Source organism: Glandiceps talaboti, chromosome 22 (assembly GCF_964340395.1).
Source record: "Glandiceps talaboti chromosome 22, keGlaTala1.1, whole genome shotgun sequence".
NCBI lineage: Eukaryota > Metazoa > Hemichordata > Enteropneusta > Spengelidae > Glandiceps > Glandiceps talaboti.
Window position 1 is genome coordinate 11,827,822 of NC_135570.1, and position 21,346 is coordinate 11,849,167.

The 21,346-nt window shown below is 36.4% G+C and overlaps 1 protein-coding gene across 1 annotated transcript; it reads right to left on the bottom strand.

The window, feature by feature from the left end:
• Positions 1-1,187: 1,187 nt before the first annotated feature.
• Positions 1,188-19,553, bottom strand: LOC144452045 (broad substrate specificity ATP-binding cassette transporter ABCG2-like). The gene is made up of 17 exons (XM_078143054.1): positions 19,412-19,553; positions 18,863-19,041; positions 12,839-12,898; positions 11,558-11,672; positions 10,660-10,812; positions 9,666-9,823; positions 8,921-9,072; positions 8,307-8,402; positions 7,845-8,038; positions 7,411-7,476; positions 6,873-6,958; positions 6,386-6,475; positions 4,843-4,967; positions 4,081-4,235; positions 3,587-3,676; positions 3,164-3,267; positions 1,188-2,436 (listed from the first exon to the last, which is right to left on the bottom strand). Exons 1-17 carry the CDS (start codon positions 19,454-19,456, stop codon positions 2,289-2,291), a joined length of 2,016 nt encoding a protein of 671 aa, XP_077999180.1. The 5' UTR covers positions 19,457-19,553; the 3' UTR covers positions 1,188-2,288.
• Between the last annotated feature and the right edge of the window lie 1,793 nt (positions 19,554-21,346).

A 21,346-nucleotide genomic window follows, 5' to 3' on the forward strand; every position in this document is an offset into this window, starting at 1 on the left:
CTTGTTATTTAAATGGCATACATTTCCTTTATTATAAATCACTTGATAAATCATATACATGTCAATAAAAGTCACCCAGTTATAAATAAGTTCGGAAAGACTTCTCCTTTAAATCAATAAGTTATACATATCAAATAGATTCTTCTTGTTTATCATTGGAGTCATAATGGTTGAAAAGTTAAAGTGGCCGGCTTGGAATCTGCCGTTTGTTTCTGAATGGCTAAAGTCCTTAAGTAAGATTTGACCCACGATTGTGCCCCAGTCAACCCAGCTGTATATTTGGGGACCTGATAGGATAGAGGTTGCAATGTGAATGCTTTAATCCTATGCACTTATAAAGGCTGCAATGGATTGTATGCTCCTCAGGGAGTTGAGGAAGTATAAAGGGTCATTGTGTTGCTATAGATTGGAACCAGGGGTAATAATTGTTAATTGCTTTGAGCACTCATGTGAAAATGAACATTATTATTCACTCTCATCGGTAAAATTGCACTTGTATTCTTTGATACATTTTTACAAAAAAATTCTGAGATTAAAATAAACACATCAACACATTATGATAAAGGTTAGTGAAGACTGTTGGCACTAAGTTTTACAAAATCAAGAGTTTGAAATTCATCAGTACAGCCATAATGATATCCTAATAGCATGTGTAAATACACAGTGACAGTTCTACCAGTTATTAGAGTAGACGCTGATTCTGTATTTTCTAGGAATACTCTGAATACAATATGAAACAAAGTAATCACCAAGAACCGTAAAGTTACAGACAAAATGCTTTTAAATCTGCTCTTAGCTTCAACTTGAACATTTTCTTTAAAACTTTTTGTTAGAGGCAATGACTTACTCCTAATATCATACACTGTGAACAGTATTGAATCACCTGTGGGTATTTGTGTAGCTGTATACACTTATCAAATCAAGTTGATTAGGGGGTCCAAATCTTAAAATCAGCACCCTCAACACAATAACAATTTCAACCTCTTACAGTACTACATACTGATCAAATTTAGCTCTACTCAACCCTGGCTTGGTTTCTGTGACTCTAATTGCGCCCTAATATTGGATGTCAGACTCTAAAGGGTTAATATGTAAAATTTCTCGTTACTAGTGAATATGTTGTCCAAAAAAAACCCAAGCCAGTTACAGCTAGTTCAGCTTTAATGTATACTACACTTCTTGTGACTTGGGGTTGAGACAAAAAGTGAAACATTTCCGTAAATATATTTGCAGTGAAAGTACATGTACTTTCAAATGCAGTACAAGTTACAAACTGGAACATCACAAATAACTCACAGTACATTAGCACTAAACTAGTACTCAGACTCACTGTGTGCCATTTTTTCTGTAAATGATTTTGAGACAGATGATAACGTTCAGCAAATTTTGGTTCATTTTTCACTCACAGCTGTTCTGTATTGCACACTATCTAGACATGTTTTATTAAAAGTATCAACATTTTCACCACTGGGGGCGCTCTTCACCCTTCAATGTACTGTAGAGATTGAAAATCACCTTGATGCTTGCAAGCATGTTTACTAAGCGGTTGTGTTACATCACTAGCTCTGTATCTCTTATTTCTCTCATACCCATGAGATACGAGAGAAACGAAAGTCAACGATGTTACACAAGCATGCATTAAATAGGCAATATGCTTGCGTACAAACTACAACATTTCACACACCTAAACCAAAACCTGAGAATTTCTGAGCTCCAAAGTCCTGACAGTTTAGTACTGTTACATTAATTAAAATAATAATTAAAAATTAAAAATGTGGGAAAGTATGAGAAGTAAACCTGAGGAGAATGACACAACATAATCACACACCTTAAAATAAACTGTAAATTGAAAGTATGTCAGTTTTAAGCTAGGAGTACCAGATTTTGATAGTTTATTGCATCATTGTGAACCTCTGTATGGAAAAGAAATAACAATGTCTCTGAAAATTAAAATATCTTGTAAATAAGAATAAACAATATCTTGTCTGGCATAAATTATTCTTAAAAATGTTTTATAACACAGAGAGATAAATCACTGTATTTGTTCAAAGTTCAAAGTATTTGTGACTCATATGTTATTATTATGTATCGTAAACAAACAAACATTATACCCTAACCTTTGACCTATGTCTAAGAAATAGACTTCTCTATTTGCATAATGGACGTAATATATAAATTAATGTTAATAACCACTAGTATAATGTTTGTCAAGCACGGAACAAATAATGATGCCCTTTTGTATCCATGGAAACATTTTTGTATCCATGGTGATGCTCTGTCACATCCTTTTACTTCAGCTTGGGTATTCTGCGTAGATTGATGTAAGTCAATATGAGGAATCCAACAGACATAGATGCTAGTGCGACCTGATTGGACCAGATGCCCCAGTCACTGTAGTCTATGCCTTGGTTGTCAAGATACACTGTACCTGATTGGCTGAAATGAGAAATAAAACATACTGTAAAGGTACACAGTACGTGATTGGCTGAACTAAAGAATTTGTTTGGAATCTCTGGGAAATTGAAATATGGACACTAAAATTTTGCAATGGTCAAATGTGAATTTACGTAACGTAACCTTCATAAGCATAATACACAAGTTTACTATTATTTTTCTATAAATCAAATGGGGGGGGGGGGCAGTATTCTGGGGAGTGACAGTGTAATGTCAGGGGTGAGCAAATCAATTTTGAAACTGGTAGTCTCACAACATCTAGTGGTCCTGCAGTCAGATCTGGTTATCCTAATTTTATTAATGATAATCTTGAAAGGAGAATGCCACTCCAGGAAATGGAGACATTTTCATAAACTATGGACTCTGGAGAGTCATTACATGATTTTTTCATCACCTACAATTACTTGTGATTTAAGAGAAACATCAGTTGATCTGGTGCATTTATAGGGTATCATTGCTAAGGGCTATTGCATCATGGGAGTCAGCAGACATAATGTATTCAAGTTGTGCAATGAATAATCATGAGTCTCCTGAGTTCCTATACATACGCTTCAGAGTTAAACAGCTCTCATGAATATTCAGTGTACAACGTTCGTGAAAATACAGCCGCAGAGTATACCGCAAGTACTCGTGCAAATACCCCACGTACATCATCAAACTTGCAATCATGTTTCATGTGGTTCAATCCTAGTATTTAAAAACTACATACCAGACAGCTATAGGTGCTGATGTCACATTGGTAAAACCTGGAACTGTTGGACCTGGAGTGTAATCACAGAAGACCAGGTCTCTCAATTCCACAGCACTCAATGTCTGAAAAATAAAAACAATAAAAGAGTAAAGTAATTATAAATAAACGATTCAAGATAGACATTTTTTTGGACTGGAATGAAATTAATGGCAAATAACACAGACCAAGTCTGTTGGTAACTCAATAACTTGCAAAAAACTAAAAACTGTACAATAACAAAAATTTTACAATCCTCATCCATATGGTCACTTCAAACTCTATCACATCACATTGACAGTTATAATTACTATCAGAAACTGTACACCTTTTGCCAGTTATATACCACTAGGGGGCGCTGTGTTTGAATAAGTTGTGAGCTGTACAATGTACTGCCATACTTACATCTAAGCTGTACTTAAATATACTGAGGTAGGAGATCCACCTTAACCACACCACAATAGTATTTAGGTTTACAAGGAATCCACTGAATACCTGGAAGGAGAGAAAAAAGTACTCAAATATTGAGACACAAAGATTTGATTATCTACTTGTTGCTATCTTCTATCTAAAAAAATTATGGAACGTAAAATCAATTTCATAAAAACTCAATGCATATATTTCATTTGTATATCCTGTTCAAAACAATTTAAGAAAATTATTTCATCTGATGACAAAGTTTGACCATAACTTTTCAACTGGTTTGAGAATGCCATTAACTTTTACTGTGAAAGATTGGAAAATTATTATTTCTTTAAAGGTAGGCTATAGTATCATGACCTCAATTTCTGGTGCAAGAGCTGTTTCCAAACAGCACTCCTAGTGACCAAACTAAAAATTCTTTTCTTTTTTTTCTGATCACCGGCCTATGACATGACTCAGTTTCTGTAGACACTTACCATCATGAAAACATAGCAGAGTGATATGAATAAATTAGCAAGGGCTGCTACGGATACCAATGAACTCAAACAAAATGCTAAGGATGATGCACAGATGGCAGTCAGAACCAAATTAAGTAAATAGATAAAGAAATTTGTCACTTCCAGTTGAAACCCTGTAATGAAATGAAAATGAAGGGTAAATATATATTGGAACACCCGGTCACATTTGGTGATTTGTTACAGAACATAATTGTACTGCCCATTTCATGTTAGTGTTGACTGGCTCTGTTTGATACAACCATACACAAACCAATAAGAAACTGCACATGCTAATCTTTAAGAACAAGTCCATCTATCATAGATAGAAGGACTGTGCTTTACGATAGTAAGAGTAAATGAATACATTTTCATGTGATATTTTGTCTAAAATAAATGAAATGAACTTAAAATGGCCATATGGATAAGGATCATTGGGTATTTATTTTGGAATCTTAATTTATAAGCAATTTTATCATAGCTTCCTACTTGAAAAATCAATGTGAAACAACATTGACCAAGTCTATGTTTGTAACTCAATACATTGCAAAAAGATTTTTTTAAATGTGTAAACAGTTTGTTATTGTATAAGAACATGGACATTACTTCTTACATGGCAAGACAATACGCAACTGTCCATGGTAGCAAAATAGTGAAGATGCCATTATCTGGTCACATGACTACACTTAAACCACTCACAAAATAGTTTACATCACACAGTCTGATCACATGACTGAAACTTACCAATCATGAAGTATGTTACAGTAGCAAATATGGTGGTAGGAATGATTCTCATTGGTATGAGATCACAGAAGACCTTGGCAATGAAGAATGCAGACACCCTGTAGTAACCACTTGCTGACTCATGTCTGAAAGGTAGAGGCAAAAGTTTTATGTCTCATATTTTGAGGTTATTTTGAGGTTATTTAGATACAAAGCCTTTCAATCATCTGACAAAATGTGTCAGAGCATAGACCCTCCAGCTCCACGGGTCTATGGTCAGAGATAGTGTAACTTAGATATTTTCACTACAACAAAATTTCGCTATTTTTCAATATTCAGCTAGTTCTCAAGACTAATTTTTACTAATTACCAGAATCGTACATTGTGTTCATATACAGGAAGGAATTTTAGTCACTACTTATTTTTACTAATTACCAGACTAGTACATTGTGTTCATCTACAAGAAGGCATTTAAGTCACTACCAATTTTTACTAATTACCAGACTAGTACATTGTGTTCATCTACAAGAAGGCATTTTAGTCACTACCAATTTTTACTAATTACCAGACTGGTACATTGTGTTCATCTACAAGAAGGCATTTTAGTCACTACCAATTTTTACTAATTACCAGACTGGTACTTTGTGTTCATGTACAAGAAGGCATTTTTAGTCACTATTTATTTTTACTAATTACCGGACTGGTACATTGTGTTCATGTACAAGAAGGCATTTTTAGTCACTACTTATTTTTACTAATTACTAGACTGGTACATTGTGTTCATGTACAAGAAGGCATTTTAGTCACTACTTATTTTTACTAATTGCCAGACTGGTACTTTGTGTTTATGTACAGGAAGGTATTTTAGTCACTACCTATTTTTACTAATTACCAGACTGGTACTTTGTGTTCATGTACAAGAAGGCATTTTAGTCACTTCTTATTTTTGCATTCTTTATTTTCCAGCGAAATAAGTGAAAATAAGTCTTTTAGCAAAAATTTTGAGGTTTACAGTATTGACTTATACCAACAAACATTAAGATTCAAGAAACATAATATCTACAAACCTAGTTACAGGTTTTGTGGACATAGCTATATATACTATTTAAAAAGTGATCCTTGTTACTCCTATGTTTCTCACTGAAATACCTTAAAAATGATAGGTTGATTAGTTGGTTTAAAAAGAACGTACATACATGTTGGCGAAAGTTACAATTCATAATCGTACTTTTAACAATCTTGATTAAATCAGAAGGAAACTATGAAACACTTTCAGCAATTCAAAGTAACATTTGTTGGGATACATGTTTGTGGTGTTGCCACCTTACCATTAGTGATGTTGATATTTTCTGATCCAACCACAAAGGGCGCCATCATATTTTTATATCTTTAGGTCAGATTTCACAAATACAAGGGGTGGTCAAGTCATGAAAAACATGGAAATAAATTGGGCAAGAATTTGTGAACTTCAAGACATCAAAAATAACCACAACAATGTTTTCAAGTCGGCCTATTTCATGAAAGTAAAGGTAAATCATCAATATTCTATGCGGAGAGTACTCACAAGAATAGAACCCTCTCTTGGATAAACAGCTCCACAGCCGACAGATTACCAAACACCATATTCATAATGATAAAGAAGAATGCACCAACCCTGAAATAGGGAAACAAAATAATGTAAACATACAACTTATTAATCAGTCATCCAGTTATTGATGGAGTGGTGGAGTTATGACTAAAGTGCTGACCACGCAATCTTTGCACCTAGTAGACTTTCTTGTCCCCCGCACTGCTCGAGTGCGTCTCCGGGGAGAAAGAGTTAGCCTCCCTTGTTCCTGTCTTTGACTTTGCTTAAAGAGATTGAGCTAAACACAGTTGGGCTTTCTTTATAGTCTGCTTAGCACACTGTTCACATTAGCATTGTATGTACAAAATGTCGACAACTCACCAATGAGTTGGCCAGTGGCAATAAATTTGTCTATGAATGACTTGGTCAATCATGGGGACTCGTCTCCCTAGTAAAGCTAACAGTAGATACTGGGGTACATTACCTGTTTTGGATTCCTGATGATAAACTGTCATCAACCTGCCAGTAAATAATACCCACTACTGCTGCAAATATCAACATTATCACCATCTATGAAAAAAAATGGATAATTTGCTGTATGAGACATGTCCATAGAAGAAAACAAACATCGAACAGGGAACTTGCTAACCCGCCATCTTGAATATCCTGAATGTTGCATCATGGGAAACATGATGATAAATATGAATCAATCAGTATAATTTAGTAAAGTATAATAATCAAATAATATCTATCTATCTATCTGTAAACAATCTTGTTACATTGTTTGTAACCACAAATAATGTAGTCATGGTTACCCGGACCATTGTTGGAGATTTATTTTATCAATAACTCCGGATTAGTCATTATGATAACTAGAGATAATCACATAGTCCTTTGTGTCGGAGCATGCTCAGGCAAGTCTGGATTGCAAGTTCCCTATTGGTTCCCTCCTAACCCTAATCCCATCCCCCATACCCCCATACCCCCAGCCCCACCCAGTCAGACAAGAACACTATACCTACCTGCATGACAGAAATAAATGGATTCCTGATCAGGTTCATGACAGTTCTTCTTGACAAATAAGATAACTAAAAGAAATTTAACAAGAAAAAAATTTCAGTAACATGTCATATCTGATCAGCAAAGAAAACATGGATTTATCTTTCTCACAAATTTCCTTGAAAATCAAAGTTCTTCTCAATTTTCTCCAAATATGAAAGCTTATTCCTGGTCCTTTTGAAATGATAAAAAAAAATCACCAGTTTGTTTTCGAGGAAATACCCATCATGAAGCAATGTGTGCCTGAGGTCCAAAAGTTGACAGCAGCAAATGACAAACAGGATAAGAAAGGGCCCCTATAATGTTTTAAAAAATTCAAAAAAATGGGCTCCCTAGATTGGTAGAGAACAGCAACTAGGAGCAGATTACAACATATTATCTTGTTGGATATCCTCACCTGTTTCAGGAATCCATTGGCATATCCTAGCTCTTCCATGGAAACCTCTTCACTTCCCCTAAATGTATCAAGGATTGGATTTAATCTGACGCTAAGAAACTGATTATCGGTAGACTTTGAAAACAATTCATTCAGGTTTTCTGACTGCATATCATCACCATCTCTTGTATAGCCTCTTCCTTGTTCAACATCACCTATAAAACACAGAAAGCTAACTTTGAAAAATTCTGAAATCTTTTAGGGACAATCATTTACAACGAAAATCATGAAAATGCTCCTCACTGGACAAAAATCTTACCAACATTGCTCCTTTAATTGGCCATTCGAGACTGTAAACATGGCTGAATTATTTGAAGGTGGTAAACACTTTGGAGTGACATCGCAAAATGACTTTCCAGAACCAAAAGTTTACGAACATGTCTACATTTTCTGCGGTAGTGTTCCTATTTAGGTTTTAGTTACCTAGTTTGTCTTGGACAGCAGCTACAGCTGTGGAATCACCATTTATAACATCCAGGAAAAAATCGGGTGGATTGTTGTGTTCTTCACAAAAATACCCTGTAAAGATATACATTTGTAGAAGGTTTAAGCAAGTATATAACTCAGGAACCTTTTTATTTGAAAATTAAAAGAAGCTAAATGAATCATCTAAAAACATTGGCTCGCCATTTGAAAGTCTCATCTATAACAGAACCCCATGCTGCATGAGTTCCAGTGTGGCATACTCAGGGTATTTGCAGGAGTGCTTGCGATGTTCTCTGCAGCCGTACTTTCACCAGCATAAAAGTATGGGCATCCACTATGGGGTTCTGTTATTACCACATATGTTGATCCGAAACAGCAAATATCTGTTAATATCATACTGTGCGATTACATGATATCGTATACAAAGAATGAGCATGCATGCATTTGCATATAATTTGCATACAGGTATGCGAAAATGTTATCGGTATTGCACTGCAGTGTAAATACCATTGGTATGCATGTATACTGGTGCATGTAATCACTGGTACATAGGTAATAATAGTCTTTACAGGTCATTGCTGTAACAGAAATCTGGGTGTTTTTATACTTACCTATGCTGCTGAAATATTCCAATGCTTTTTCATTTGGTCCATGATAAACAGTGTGTCCATGAGATAGTAAATGTAATGTATCAAATACTCTATAGATGGAATATCTAGGTTGATGGATTGACACTATTATGCATCTACCATTACTTGCTAACCTAAAACATCAAATTAACAATAATAATGTGTTAGGGTTTTTTTAGACTTAATTTGTGTGTCACTGATCAGTTCATTTCATTTTGATTAATATCTCAACTAGATACCTAAAATAACATCCACATATCCAATATGCAATAGTCTCACTCTAGCTCTCTTTCTAGCTCTCTATGTGTTTGTGTCCCTTTCTGTCTTGCTGTCTGTCTGCCTGTCTGTCTGTCGCTCAATCTCTCTGTCTGTCTCTGTCTTTCAATCTGTCTGTTTCTCTGTCTGTCTGTCTCTGTCTATCTGTCTGTCTGTCTGTCTGTGTCTGTCTGTCTGTCTGTCTGTCTGTCTGTCTGTCTGTCTGTCTGTCTGTCTGTCTGTCTGTCTGTCTGTCTGTCTGTCTGTCTGTCTGTCTGTCTGTCTCTCTCTCTCTCTCTCTCTCTCTCTCTCTCTCTCTCTCTCTCTCTCTCTCTCTCTCTCTCTCTCTCTCTCTCTCTCTCTCTCTCTCTCTCTCTCTCTCTCTCTCTCTCACCAACATGATGAATCATAGCAATATTCAAGTAAGATTAAAAATTTGATGAAAGTCATAACATATCAAGTTATTTCTTACTTTTTAAGCAACAACATAACAGCATTAGCTGTACTAGCATCTAAACCAGTAGTTGGTTCATCTAGAAATAATACACCTGGTTGGATTATCAATTCCATACCAATGTTGGTACGTTTCCTCTCTCCTCCTGAAATTCCACGTATAAATACCGTCCCTACCTACATGAAATAAATCACATACAGATTGTAACTATCACTACAATGAAAGGAAAAATAAAAACAATTTTCTCAAAATTTTAAGAAAAAAATTGAACAATAGTAAGTTTTTGGTCGTAACAAAAATCAAACAAACTAGAAATATTAAAGTACCATTTAGCATGTCTGAAATTTTGATTCTGTTGTGCGAGATCTTTTTATTTTTTGCAAAAAAATATAACACTCAGTACTATTAAGCTTGAATAATACCATGTATATGAGTCAGTTTTGAAGTTGTGCTGTGTCTTCAATTTGAAGGTCAAGAAATCGATCAAGAAGTAGAATGTTAATGCCTAGAATGTAGTTGATATCTTAAATTTATAGAGCCTTGTCAGGTGAAATTGTTTGTTTGTTTGTTTGTTCCAAAAATATGGGTTTTTTAAAATCTGATGTACTCTTCTTGAGCTGTACATACAGAGAGAGGGTGAAAATTACGTGCTCAGCAGCTAAGTGTAAAAACATCAGCCCGATAAATAAAATCGGTGTCTGTTTGCATTTTTACACTGATATAGGGAGTCTCTCTCTGATTCCATTTATATTATTGGGGATTATTTGTTGTGGTAGTTGTAAGACGTTAACACAAACACAGAAGACTACCTAACTTGCTGGTGCAATGGAAGTGAACGTATAATCACTTGGCATGGCCATAGTCGTAATTGTGTGGCAATATCGCTTTTGTTCCATTTTAGCAAGTGAACAAAATATACACTTTTTTCAGACTTCATATGGATAGAAAACCCAACAAAACGTAGTCACTTTTCAGAATGATGACAAAACACTGTAACTTTAAAATAACTCACCTTTGAGTCAGCAACGTCACTCAGACCTAATTCAGAGATGACTTCCTTGACTCTTTCATCTCTCTCTCCTTTCTTAATAGTTCTTGGAAGTCTTAAGGCAGCAGAAAATGCCAGGTTTTCTCGTATCGTCAGCGTTCCCATGACAACATCATCCTGATGAAGAATCAAGATAAAGAGATATGTACTATACTATACCATCAATACAATAAATTTGGCTGTCTTTTCCATTTATGACATTTACCTTGCAATTCTCATGAAGTATACTAGAATAGACAACTGTGGTCATGTGTTTTTAGGCACTGGATTTATTTTGGCTGAATACTCACAAAAGCTTTTTCTGCAGAGCTTACTCTCGCTAACATAGTTCACGAGTTGTCATATTTGTTTGTATTGAGCTGTTGTGAAATATGCCATTAAGATTTGCACTGATGAGCTGACTGGATAAGTTTAATAATTTACAAGTAGTGTCTACTTTCCTCTCTCTCTCTCTCTCTGTCACTGCCAAATTAAAATGCATCTGACATGTCCTAAATTCCCATTCTGCAAAGTTGTCCATGCACCAAAATATATATTTACAGTAATCATTTGATGGAACTCTTTATTTTTTGTTGGGGGGGGGGGGGGGGGGTTCAAAAAGGGAAAGGGATAGGCACTGAAATAGCAATCCATTTCTAGAGGATGTTTTAGCCACACTGGGAGTTTCTGGCCACTGAGGGCGATATCCCTTTTATGGAAGTTGCCTCACAAGTCTCACCTCAAACCTCACTTTAACCTCAGTTCAGATTGAAGCCAACTCCATTCTGATATATGACAGTGAGTGAAACCAATGCATTTTATTTCATTTACCATCCAAGTTTTTATTGAACAAAGTGAATTCACAAAGTATACCAACACATACCTGTACAACATATCCTGACATACATTTGAAATTACGTGGTTGTCTCTGTCCATTGATTAGAACTTGACCATTCAAACCTTTAGGATCCTTCCTTCCTGCTAAAATATCCAGTAATCTATGAACAAACAGAGGAAAGATTAATGACACAAAAACAAAACAAAGAAACCAAGAAACCCAAAGGATAGAAACAAAAGATGTATCAATTCATGTATAGATCGAGGCCATAAAACTGTTCTTATCAAACCATGACATGTAATACGTGTACAAGTCTCTGCTGTTCCAACATGCTATGCCAAGTGTTATTAATCCAATTCATGTGTTTACTTTCCCTGTTTGTGACAAGTTCTATTTGTCAATGCTTAGATGTTGGTAGTTGTACTTCACATCACTTCGGTCAGACATTCACTGCCAAAAGATCAAAATCTTACAGTTCCATTATCAAACTCTGCCTTGATGTACACATTTTGTTACTGATTACTGATTGGTCAGTCTGAGTGTCAATCAACCTGGGTGGATGTTGACCAGATATTATACTTCACATATCTGATCAAATGACAGATGGATATCGTGCATTTAATCTTCTCCTGATCCAGCCTAGAGTCAAGTCATGTGGGGAGTTTGACTGTCCTCATCATCTGCCCTCAAACTTAGCATTTCCATAACGTTTTTTACTTATTTTTAAAAAAATGAAATTTCAGCCAGAGTGAACAGAATAACTTCGTATTGGGTTTTAAAATTTGCATATGTGAGATGACATCAATAGTGTCATCATGTGATTAGATTAGAACCAATGAGGAGAGAGGAGCCATACAATGTAAATATGATTATGACATCATGAACTCCACTGTGTCTAATTTTAGGTGTGAGTGTACAACTGTTAGTGATATGCTAGGTGAGAGGGTATCCTGAAAGATCCAGTTGTTTTTGCTTATTAGCTCGATGGATCACCAAAACGAGTGGTTATATAAGTGGACCTACAACTGGACATTTTAGACTAGGTGAGAGGAGAGGTGAAAGTCAAAATCCCCACACGACTTGCCTTTGGGCTAATACAGTTTTATAACCAGTCTGTAAGGGTATGCTGTGATGGGACTCCCTCACACAACGGCCAACCCCTCAAGTTTAATCAAGTTTGGGTGAGAAGAAGCCAGTGAGGGCAGAACGTCACAACATATCTTACAGTCTATGTTATAACCAGCTATAATTTCCACAAGGACAAAACTACTAAATCTGTTTGCATCATCACGATCTGATCAGATTACATTGTAATTGTGTACTTACGATGTTTTTCCACTTCCAGTTGGTCCAAGTATGGCATTAATACCAGGAGCAAATATACCACTGTATGAAAGATGGAAAAAAAATTGAAAGATAATCTACTGGTAAATTGATAATCAATTTGTTATCGTAAATCACTATAGGAAAATAATGCTAAACTTATACAAACACAAACAAATGGCAGGGAGTGATTTGAGCTAATAAGACCAAAATAGAAATCTGCTTACTAAAGACAAATAGAACATTTCCTATATAGACACCTAGGGCTTTCACATTGGTAATTTAAGCATGGCCCTAGCATAGATTCTTGAACTTTACTGTTGATTATATAGAGCTAAAAATATAAGTTATAGAGCTGGGGGTAAAAGTCTAAGTCATACTATAGTCTGTAAAGTACAGCGTGATGGGGCGCTCTCGCATATCAGCCAACCCCCTCTCAGGAGGCCGGTGAGGGCGGAACATCACGACGTATCTCACAGTCAACCCAAGTCAATAACATATATAGAATCTAGGCTAGTCTGACCATGAGTATCTCTTAGTCTTAGATTAAGTGTTGTCTCATCAATGTGTTTTATCATCTTTGGCAAACCACAAAACATGAGTCAATCAACAACCAGTGTATTCTCAAAGATACAATATTCCATCCTATCAGATTATGTGATAACACTTGAAAAATGAAGCACTGATTATAACTGAATGTATGTATGTAAATTGTATCTCATAGAGTATAACTAGTCACTATTGTTAGTGACCGACTGTAACCTGTGCTTCGCATGGGATATACATATTTTGTTGTAACCTGTCCTTTGCATGGGATATACATATTTTGTTGTAACCTGTGCTTCGCATGGGATATACATATTTTGTTATGTTAAAAAACTGACATATGGCATAACAACTGGAATATTTAAGTCAAATCACTTCATATAAGTAGCTTTCAACAGGTATCATCAACAGCGATGAATACAACAAATTTCATGTACAACTGTGTTGTGAAGGTAACTCTGCTAATATTTTTGTAAAGGAAATACAGGGGGGGGGGGGAGACTCCTCCTTAGTATTATATATATTATATAACCAAAACTGGCTTGTAAGATACATCCTGTTGTTCAGCCCTATCAGGCAACCATGTAGTCTGTCTGCTAGACCTCGGATGTTCTTCCGATACAATACGACACACGACCGAACATCGCTATCAAGGATGGAACATCCAAGGTCTAGCAAATGTCATCAGGATATAAATAACTGCCAATCAGAGAACCTCATTAGCGACAAGCACAAACAGAGGACAATAGCTAAATTTTCATGCATATTCATCTTAAGGAGGGGCTTGTAAAAATAACCACCAATGCGTTAAATGAAATGTGTGAATGACAACGTCTACACACTCATCAAACACAATTACCATAAACCGATAAGACATAGTAATGTACATGTGTTTGTCAACAACTGCATGCAGAGATTGAATATATTAAAGTATATATATGCATACATGGCCGGCCGGCCCAACCCACTGCTTAACGTAATCTCAATGGAATGTCCGGTCTGAAAATGACATTTGCTAGACTCTCCGGGCAAGCCCTCACTGCGAACTTCGTTCGCTTATAGTATCGAAAGAAAGCCCGAACGTCTAGCAGCAAGACTAGCAACCATGATGAGTGCTGGTGAGCCGAGGCATGAATGTCTGTATCTTAGAGACTAGAACACAACTCGAATAGAGACAAAGTCAAATCACTTCATAATATGAGTAGCGCTTGACAGGTATAATTGACAACGACGAACCCCACAAACATAGAACTATCACGTGAACATAACACGTAGCACTAAAATTTTGCTAATCAATTTGGTCAAATAGGAAAATACAGATGTGCTTGAAACAGAGCGATGTCTATTTGATACCTATCCAAAAAGATAGTACCAAGACATGACAAATCTCCAGACTAACATGGATCAAATATTTAAAGAGTTTATGGGGTCAATAAATGTTTCAATGATCGACTTTTATGGTCTCATGGGTTATACTAATCTGGATGTCAACCTGATCTGGGTAGAGAATTCGCACTAGACTTAGGGTTGTACAAAATGAACAAATATGTCATTGATTCTTCTGCTCCACATTATACATTATGCAATGATAGAATACTGTACTTAAAGGCAATACAAGAGTACAGAAAAATAAACAAACATACATCATAAGTAGTTGTCTGGATCCAAACTAGACTATAAACAATATTTGACTAAAAGTCAAATATTTCGAAAACTTTCAAACCTTCAATGATTGTTTTGTATTTACTACTAAGATGTTGATAAGTTGATTAAAATTAACTTCTAAATGTGAGATACAGTATTGGGTTTCTTGTATTTTAATGTGCTCAGTAACCATCATATCTTTACATTACATTGATTATAGCAGTGGTGTGACCACTACATAAACATGGTGATGTCACACTTGTGAATGTTTGTTTAGGGGGAGGGGTTTTTGGCCTAAACAACAAAGTTAGTTTATTGAGCTTACATACTATGTAAGTATGTAAGTGTGACAGAAACAAATCTCTCCCCAACATCGATAATTAAATGTAGTGCCAATAACTGTAGTAGTCATTTTGTTTCCAATAAATTCCAAAACTTTCTTTTGTGAGTCTTAATATTTTCCATTTCACTTTTTGTTCAGAGATAGCTATTCAAAGAACTGCTACAGTTACAGGGTTGAGATTGTCATGACATGAAAAAATCACACCATTTCTTATAGGTGGATTAAATGGAACTTGTTGTATGTTAACTCACAGCTAATCAGTTTGTCTGGTAGTCTAGTCCTATAGGTAATCATAGAGAAAGAGATCGTAGAAAACAACTACATGTATACAGTAACTAGACTACTTGTCAGCCAGGTGGGAGAGGGGGCTGGGGGGTTGGTGGGTATTAATTATCACAGTACAGTACAGTACAGTGCAGAGCAGTGCAGTGCAGTGCAGTACAGTACAGTACGTACAGTACAGTACAGTACAGTACAGTACAGTACACTGTACAGTACACTACAGTGCAGTGTAGTACAGTACAGTACACAGTGCAGTGCAGTACAGTACAGTACAGTACAGTACAGTACAGTACAGTACACTGTACAGTACACTACAGTGCAGTGTAGTACAGTACAGTACACACAGTGCAGTGCAGTACAGTACAGTACAGTACAGTGCAGTGCAGTACAGTACAGTACAGTACAGTACACTGTACAGTACACTACAGTGCAGTGTAGTACAGTAAGTACACACAGTGCAGTGCAGTACAGTACAGTACAGTACAGTACAGTACAGTACAGTGCAGTACAGTACAGTACACTGTACAGTACACTACAGTGCAGTGTAGTACAGTACAGTACACACAGTGCAGTGCAGTACAGTACAGTACAGTACAGTGCAGTGCAGTACAGTACAGTACAGTACAGTACACTGTACAGTACACTACAGTGCAGTGTAGTACAGTACAGTACACACAGTGCAGTGCAGTACAGTACAGTACAGTACAGTGCAGTGCAGTACAGTACAGTACAGTACAGTACACTGTACAGTACACTACAGTGCAGTGTAGTACAGTACAGTACACACAGTGCAGTGCAGTACAGTACAGTACAGTACAGTGCAGTGCAGTACAGTGCAGTATACTACAGTACACTGTACAGTACACTACAGTGCAGTGTAGTACAGTACAGTACACACAGTACAGTACAGTACAGTGCAAAAACAACATACAGAAACAACAAAAACAAAAATAATAGATAATTATATATGTAAAACACTAAAGTACAGTATTGAATACAAAGAGAATTTTCCCAATGCTATCAGTGATAAAATCATCATATATGTATATGTACTATAAATAGTACAGAACAAGGTCATCGTCAGACAGTCTTATATAATCACATTATTTACAATCTTACATAGTCTGTTATTGTGCCAAAGGTTAAATTGTTATTTAATTTAAATTGATAAATTTGTTGAATTTATCAATGAAAATACCATTTAAATTGATATTAAAAGTCAAATCATATTGTTCAAATTGGTCAAATGTATGTAAACTGAGTTTGGTAACTGTAACTGTTTTAAGTTCTGTTTAGACTCAAACTGGGCAAGTTGGTTAGTCACTCTCATTGCCATGCAAATATCTTAAGATACATTTGGCAATGTGTGCTCAAGACTGTTTGATAACACTATTGACAATAGACACACATGATATGTCAGTATGTAAGTCCCTTCATTTCACAGAGTTTACATCCTAGGCTATATTTACATCTGCCAATATATAAGCCTGGTATCTTACATGATAATCTGGATGCCAACGTGATTTCTAACTAAACCAATGATTGGAAGTGTAAATGGTAACAATACTGTATAGGAACTAGACTACTTACATGACTGCAACAAATTTCACTATTTTTCTAGCCTTGAAGACCAAATGCTATGTCATTTATTTCGATTTTTGTAACTGCTATTTTTATTTTTTAAATGTGTGCTCATCCAGTGGAGGATGAGACAAAATGAATGAAGTCAAAATGGCGGTTATTTAGGATTATGATAGCTGAAATAGTGTAGTATTATTAGTCCTTCAAGACTACAGGTAGGCTACAGTTAGGATAGTGTAGTAGTGTTAGTCCTTCAAGTCTACAAGTAGACTACAGTTAGGATAGCTGAAATAGTGTAGAAGTGTTAGTCCTTCAAGTCTACAGGTAGGCTATAGTTAGGATATCTGAACTAGTGTAGTAGTGTTAGTCCTTCAAGACTATGGTATGATACTATTTTTCAGACCATTTCATATTTGTGGTACATGACAGAGAACATGATAGTTACTATAACTGCAGTGAATCCTAGCTCATAATCAGTTCACATGATAAACTTCCCTTTGCAAAATTCATTTAGCTTGGAATCCATGAGGATTGTATTTTTACATTCACCTTTCCAATCACGGAAACATTAATGTAAAAAATTCAATCCGTATGGATTACAGATACATGCATCAAGCTGGGTGGGTTGGTGGGTGGGAGGGCTACAAAGTATGGGTATGTACATATGAGTAGTAAAGACACTATAGTGTCATATCTGATCTTGCTAGACATATTCACAATTGCTTTTGACAATTAAGCAGAGCAAAGCTTGAAATCAGCTCCCTCCATAAAAAATTTGAAATTTTCCCATAATGCATCTGGTTGTAGCAGGTACAAACAAATGATTGGTTTGCCTTTGTCAGCCATTTTGAGTATGTTTAAGCATTTGGTGTAGGGTCTATGGTTTAACTAGTGTTGCTGCTAGACGTTCAGGCTTTCTTTCGATACTATAAGCGAACGAAGTTCGCAGTGAGGGCTTGCCCGAACTTGGATGTTCCATCCTCGATAGCGATGTTCGGTCATGTGTCATATTGTATCGGAAGTACATCCAGGGTCTAGCAGATAGACTATGGTTTAACTACTTATTTTATTGTATTATATTGTAATTTTCAATTAGATCATTGCCCACTATTTTTCTTTGTTCAGTCGAGGAAAATATGAGTGACCTAGGGTACCTTGTCACTATGAGTTACTAGATGAGTAACAACAAAACCTTTATATAGGTCACGAGTATGTTCCGTCCAAATGAAGAAAAAAAATGGGGAATAATATAATCCCTCAAGCATTAAATCTATGAAAAGTCATGAAAAATAATGACAATTTGGAATGTTTTGACTGATATTGTAAGCATCACAGAACCAGTGACCTGAGGACTAGACACAGGTTATTGTGATGTAGAGTAGACCGGGGTAAATCCACATTTACTGTTCAAAGACAATAGTTTGGCTTGTACATGTATTCAATGTTATATAACATCCCACAGAATGGTTATCTCTTGTATAGACTCCCATGATCAGTGCTTTTGTATCCTGGATGTGGTGCATTATACTTCCTCCAAATCAATGGATTAAAATATAAAATTATCGAAGCATTTTTTGTGAAATTACTATGCAAAACCACAGTTGGTGGAGGGTCTATGGCAAAACACATACCTGACATCTTCCAGAATATTTTTCTTCGCCTTCTTTCCATCAATTTTGGTATTCACTGTGTACACAATGTCGTGGAATGATACCGTGGACCCCTTTGTCTTTGGATACGATTCGATGCCGTTCTTTTTCACGCCAACGCTCCCATACGACGTGTGTCCGCCATCTGCAAGCATTGGGTCCTGTCGATCAGAAGGAGAATCAGATGATACGAATATAACCTTACCATCGTCATTATCTACATCAATATCGTCCGTATTTGTTGCCTTTTCATCAACACTATATGCTGTAGTGGTAGCCATCTGTTGTGTTAATCAGGGGAAAATGCTCTGTATTGAATGTGCCGACGCGACGTCAAGCACAATGGTTTTGCAAAGTCAATGGACGTAGTGGTTACCCTTGAAACTATTAATGTATAATCAGACCATACAATGATACATCGTATCTCATTCGTCATCAATGGTCTGTTGACGTGTTGTCATATTTACATATTTTACGTAACAGGGATACACGTCCACCAGAAGAGTAAAGTGACAACAAACACGATATTACCTGCTCGCAAACGCGATAGGTGGTCGTGTTCCTTTCCAGTGACATTTCATTCGCTCCGCAACTCCCTAGACCGCGCCGCGCTGTCCTGTCGTCTCGACTCTGTCCGTATACGCACCACCGGTACACTACCGCTGTGGCTACAACAGAGTTTGACCCTAAGACAGGTCACCGACGCGACACAGCGTTTATATAGCTATGACCTCTATAGGGGTCATGCACTCTCGCTTTCACACTGTGAGTTCATCTGAGGAGTCTGATAGTAATACTAAGGCCCATTACTTGGACTGAATGGGCAAATAACCCATTTTAGCAAAGAATTAGGCCATTATGATTTAGGACTTACACTTTAACCATATGAAAAATGCACAGCTGACCATAGTCCTGCTTGCAGACGGTGCACTGGTCGCGAGATACATACAATGTAGTTTGCTCACCGAGGTATCTCGACAGCGCAGTAAAGACTGGGGCTAGGACTAGTAGGAGATACAACCAGCTAATCTCGACAGCGCAGTAATTTCCCTCCCAAGGACGACTGTAACTTTTGTGGAAAATGAATAAATAAAAGATCCATGTCTGATCCGCTGATATTGAAAGTACGTAAAGATGTAAGAAAAAAGTCTAAGCTTATATATCCCGAAATGTAGCCTAAAAATAATAATCACAATAACTCTTTTGGAAAGTGAAGTGAACCTTCTATTTTAGTTTATACTAGTCCAACAGGTTTTGGACGAAGAATCTCCGGGAAGAATTTTAAGCTCTGCCTGAGTTGAACGTGCGGGTCGTGCGACAGGGTATAGGCGTGTATCGATAGGGCACACACTAGTTTGTTTGTTTCAATGTTTGTTTGTTTGTTTGTTTGTTTGTGTTACAGTTTTTATGCCAAAGGAGATATATGCGGCCTATCAGTTTTCTTTCAAAGTGCCGCACATCTCATCAATGGTGTATGCTACTGCTTTTATCAGGTAAATACCTAGAGGCTGTCGACTGTCGTCCGTGCCTCTTTTGCTACGTTTCATCTAAATCAAAGTCATCGCATCGCTCCGTAGCACTGGATACTAATGCGTACCACAGACAAGTATATCTTCTTAGTTGTCTGTGTGCGTACTGATAGGAACTGCGATCATTGCCGAAGGCACGAACTGTGAGTGCCGAAGGCACGATAAATATTTAAATTACGTCTATCCATGTAAATTTAGAATTGCAATGTCTAGGTTTCGTTGTTCCTCTCATGATCTGAATATTGAGAGAGGAAGACATCAAAAAAAAAAAAAACCTTATGTTATTGTAACTTCTGTATCTTAGACAATGTTTGCATTAATATAGAAAACGTGTATCATTTCTTAGCATTTATATTATGTCCTTGTTATGATGAGCTGAGAAGGAAATTCCTCCTAAGATAGTTTTACGAAAACCCTTCAGTTGATAAATATATGTCACTGCTGGTAAGGTCACAAAATGTCACAAAGTTAAATGATCGCGCTGGCATGTTTCATTTACTTTTCTTTCAAAATGAGAACCTAAATTTCATATACAGTACTTCCGTTATCTTTTCTGAACTGTATATTTTGTGTTGTACAAGCTCTTTGAACATGTGGCCTTCATTGCAAATAAACTATCTATAATTCTAGTTTACACTGATAATTTTGTTTTCCCCCAAGACCCTTCGATATCTCACAGAAAACGTCAAGCGAATTGCAAATTGGATCTGTAACCTTGTTATTAACTTACGCGGTGATATCATCGTTATTGTGTCACTGTCTTCAAATTCTTTCGAAGTTTACGACAAAGCTACCCGATACTCAACGTCACTATACAGGTGTACGCCGTAAGTACACTGCTAATGTTTCGCCAGCGCAAAAATTTGCACTGTTTTTTTGTGGGTTTTTTTTTGCGAGGCTACATGATGAGTCCACTATCACTGCATTTGAAACAATA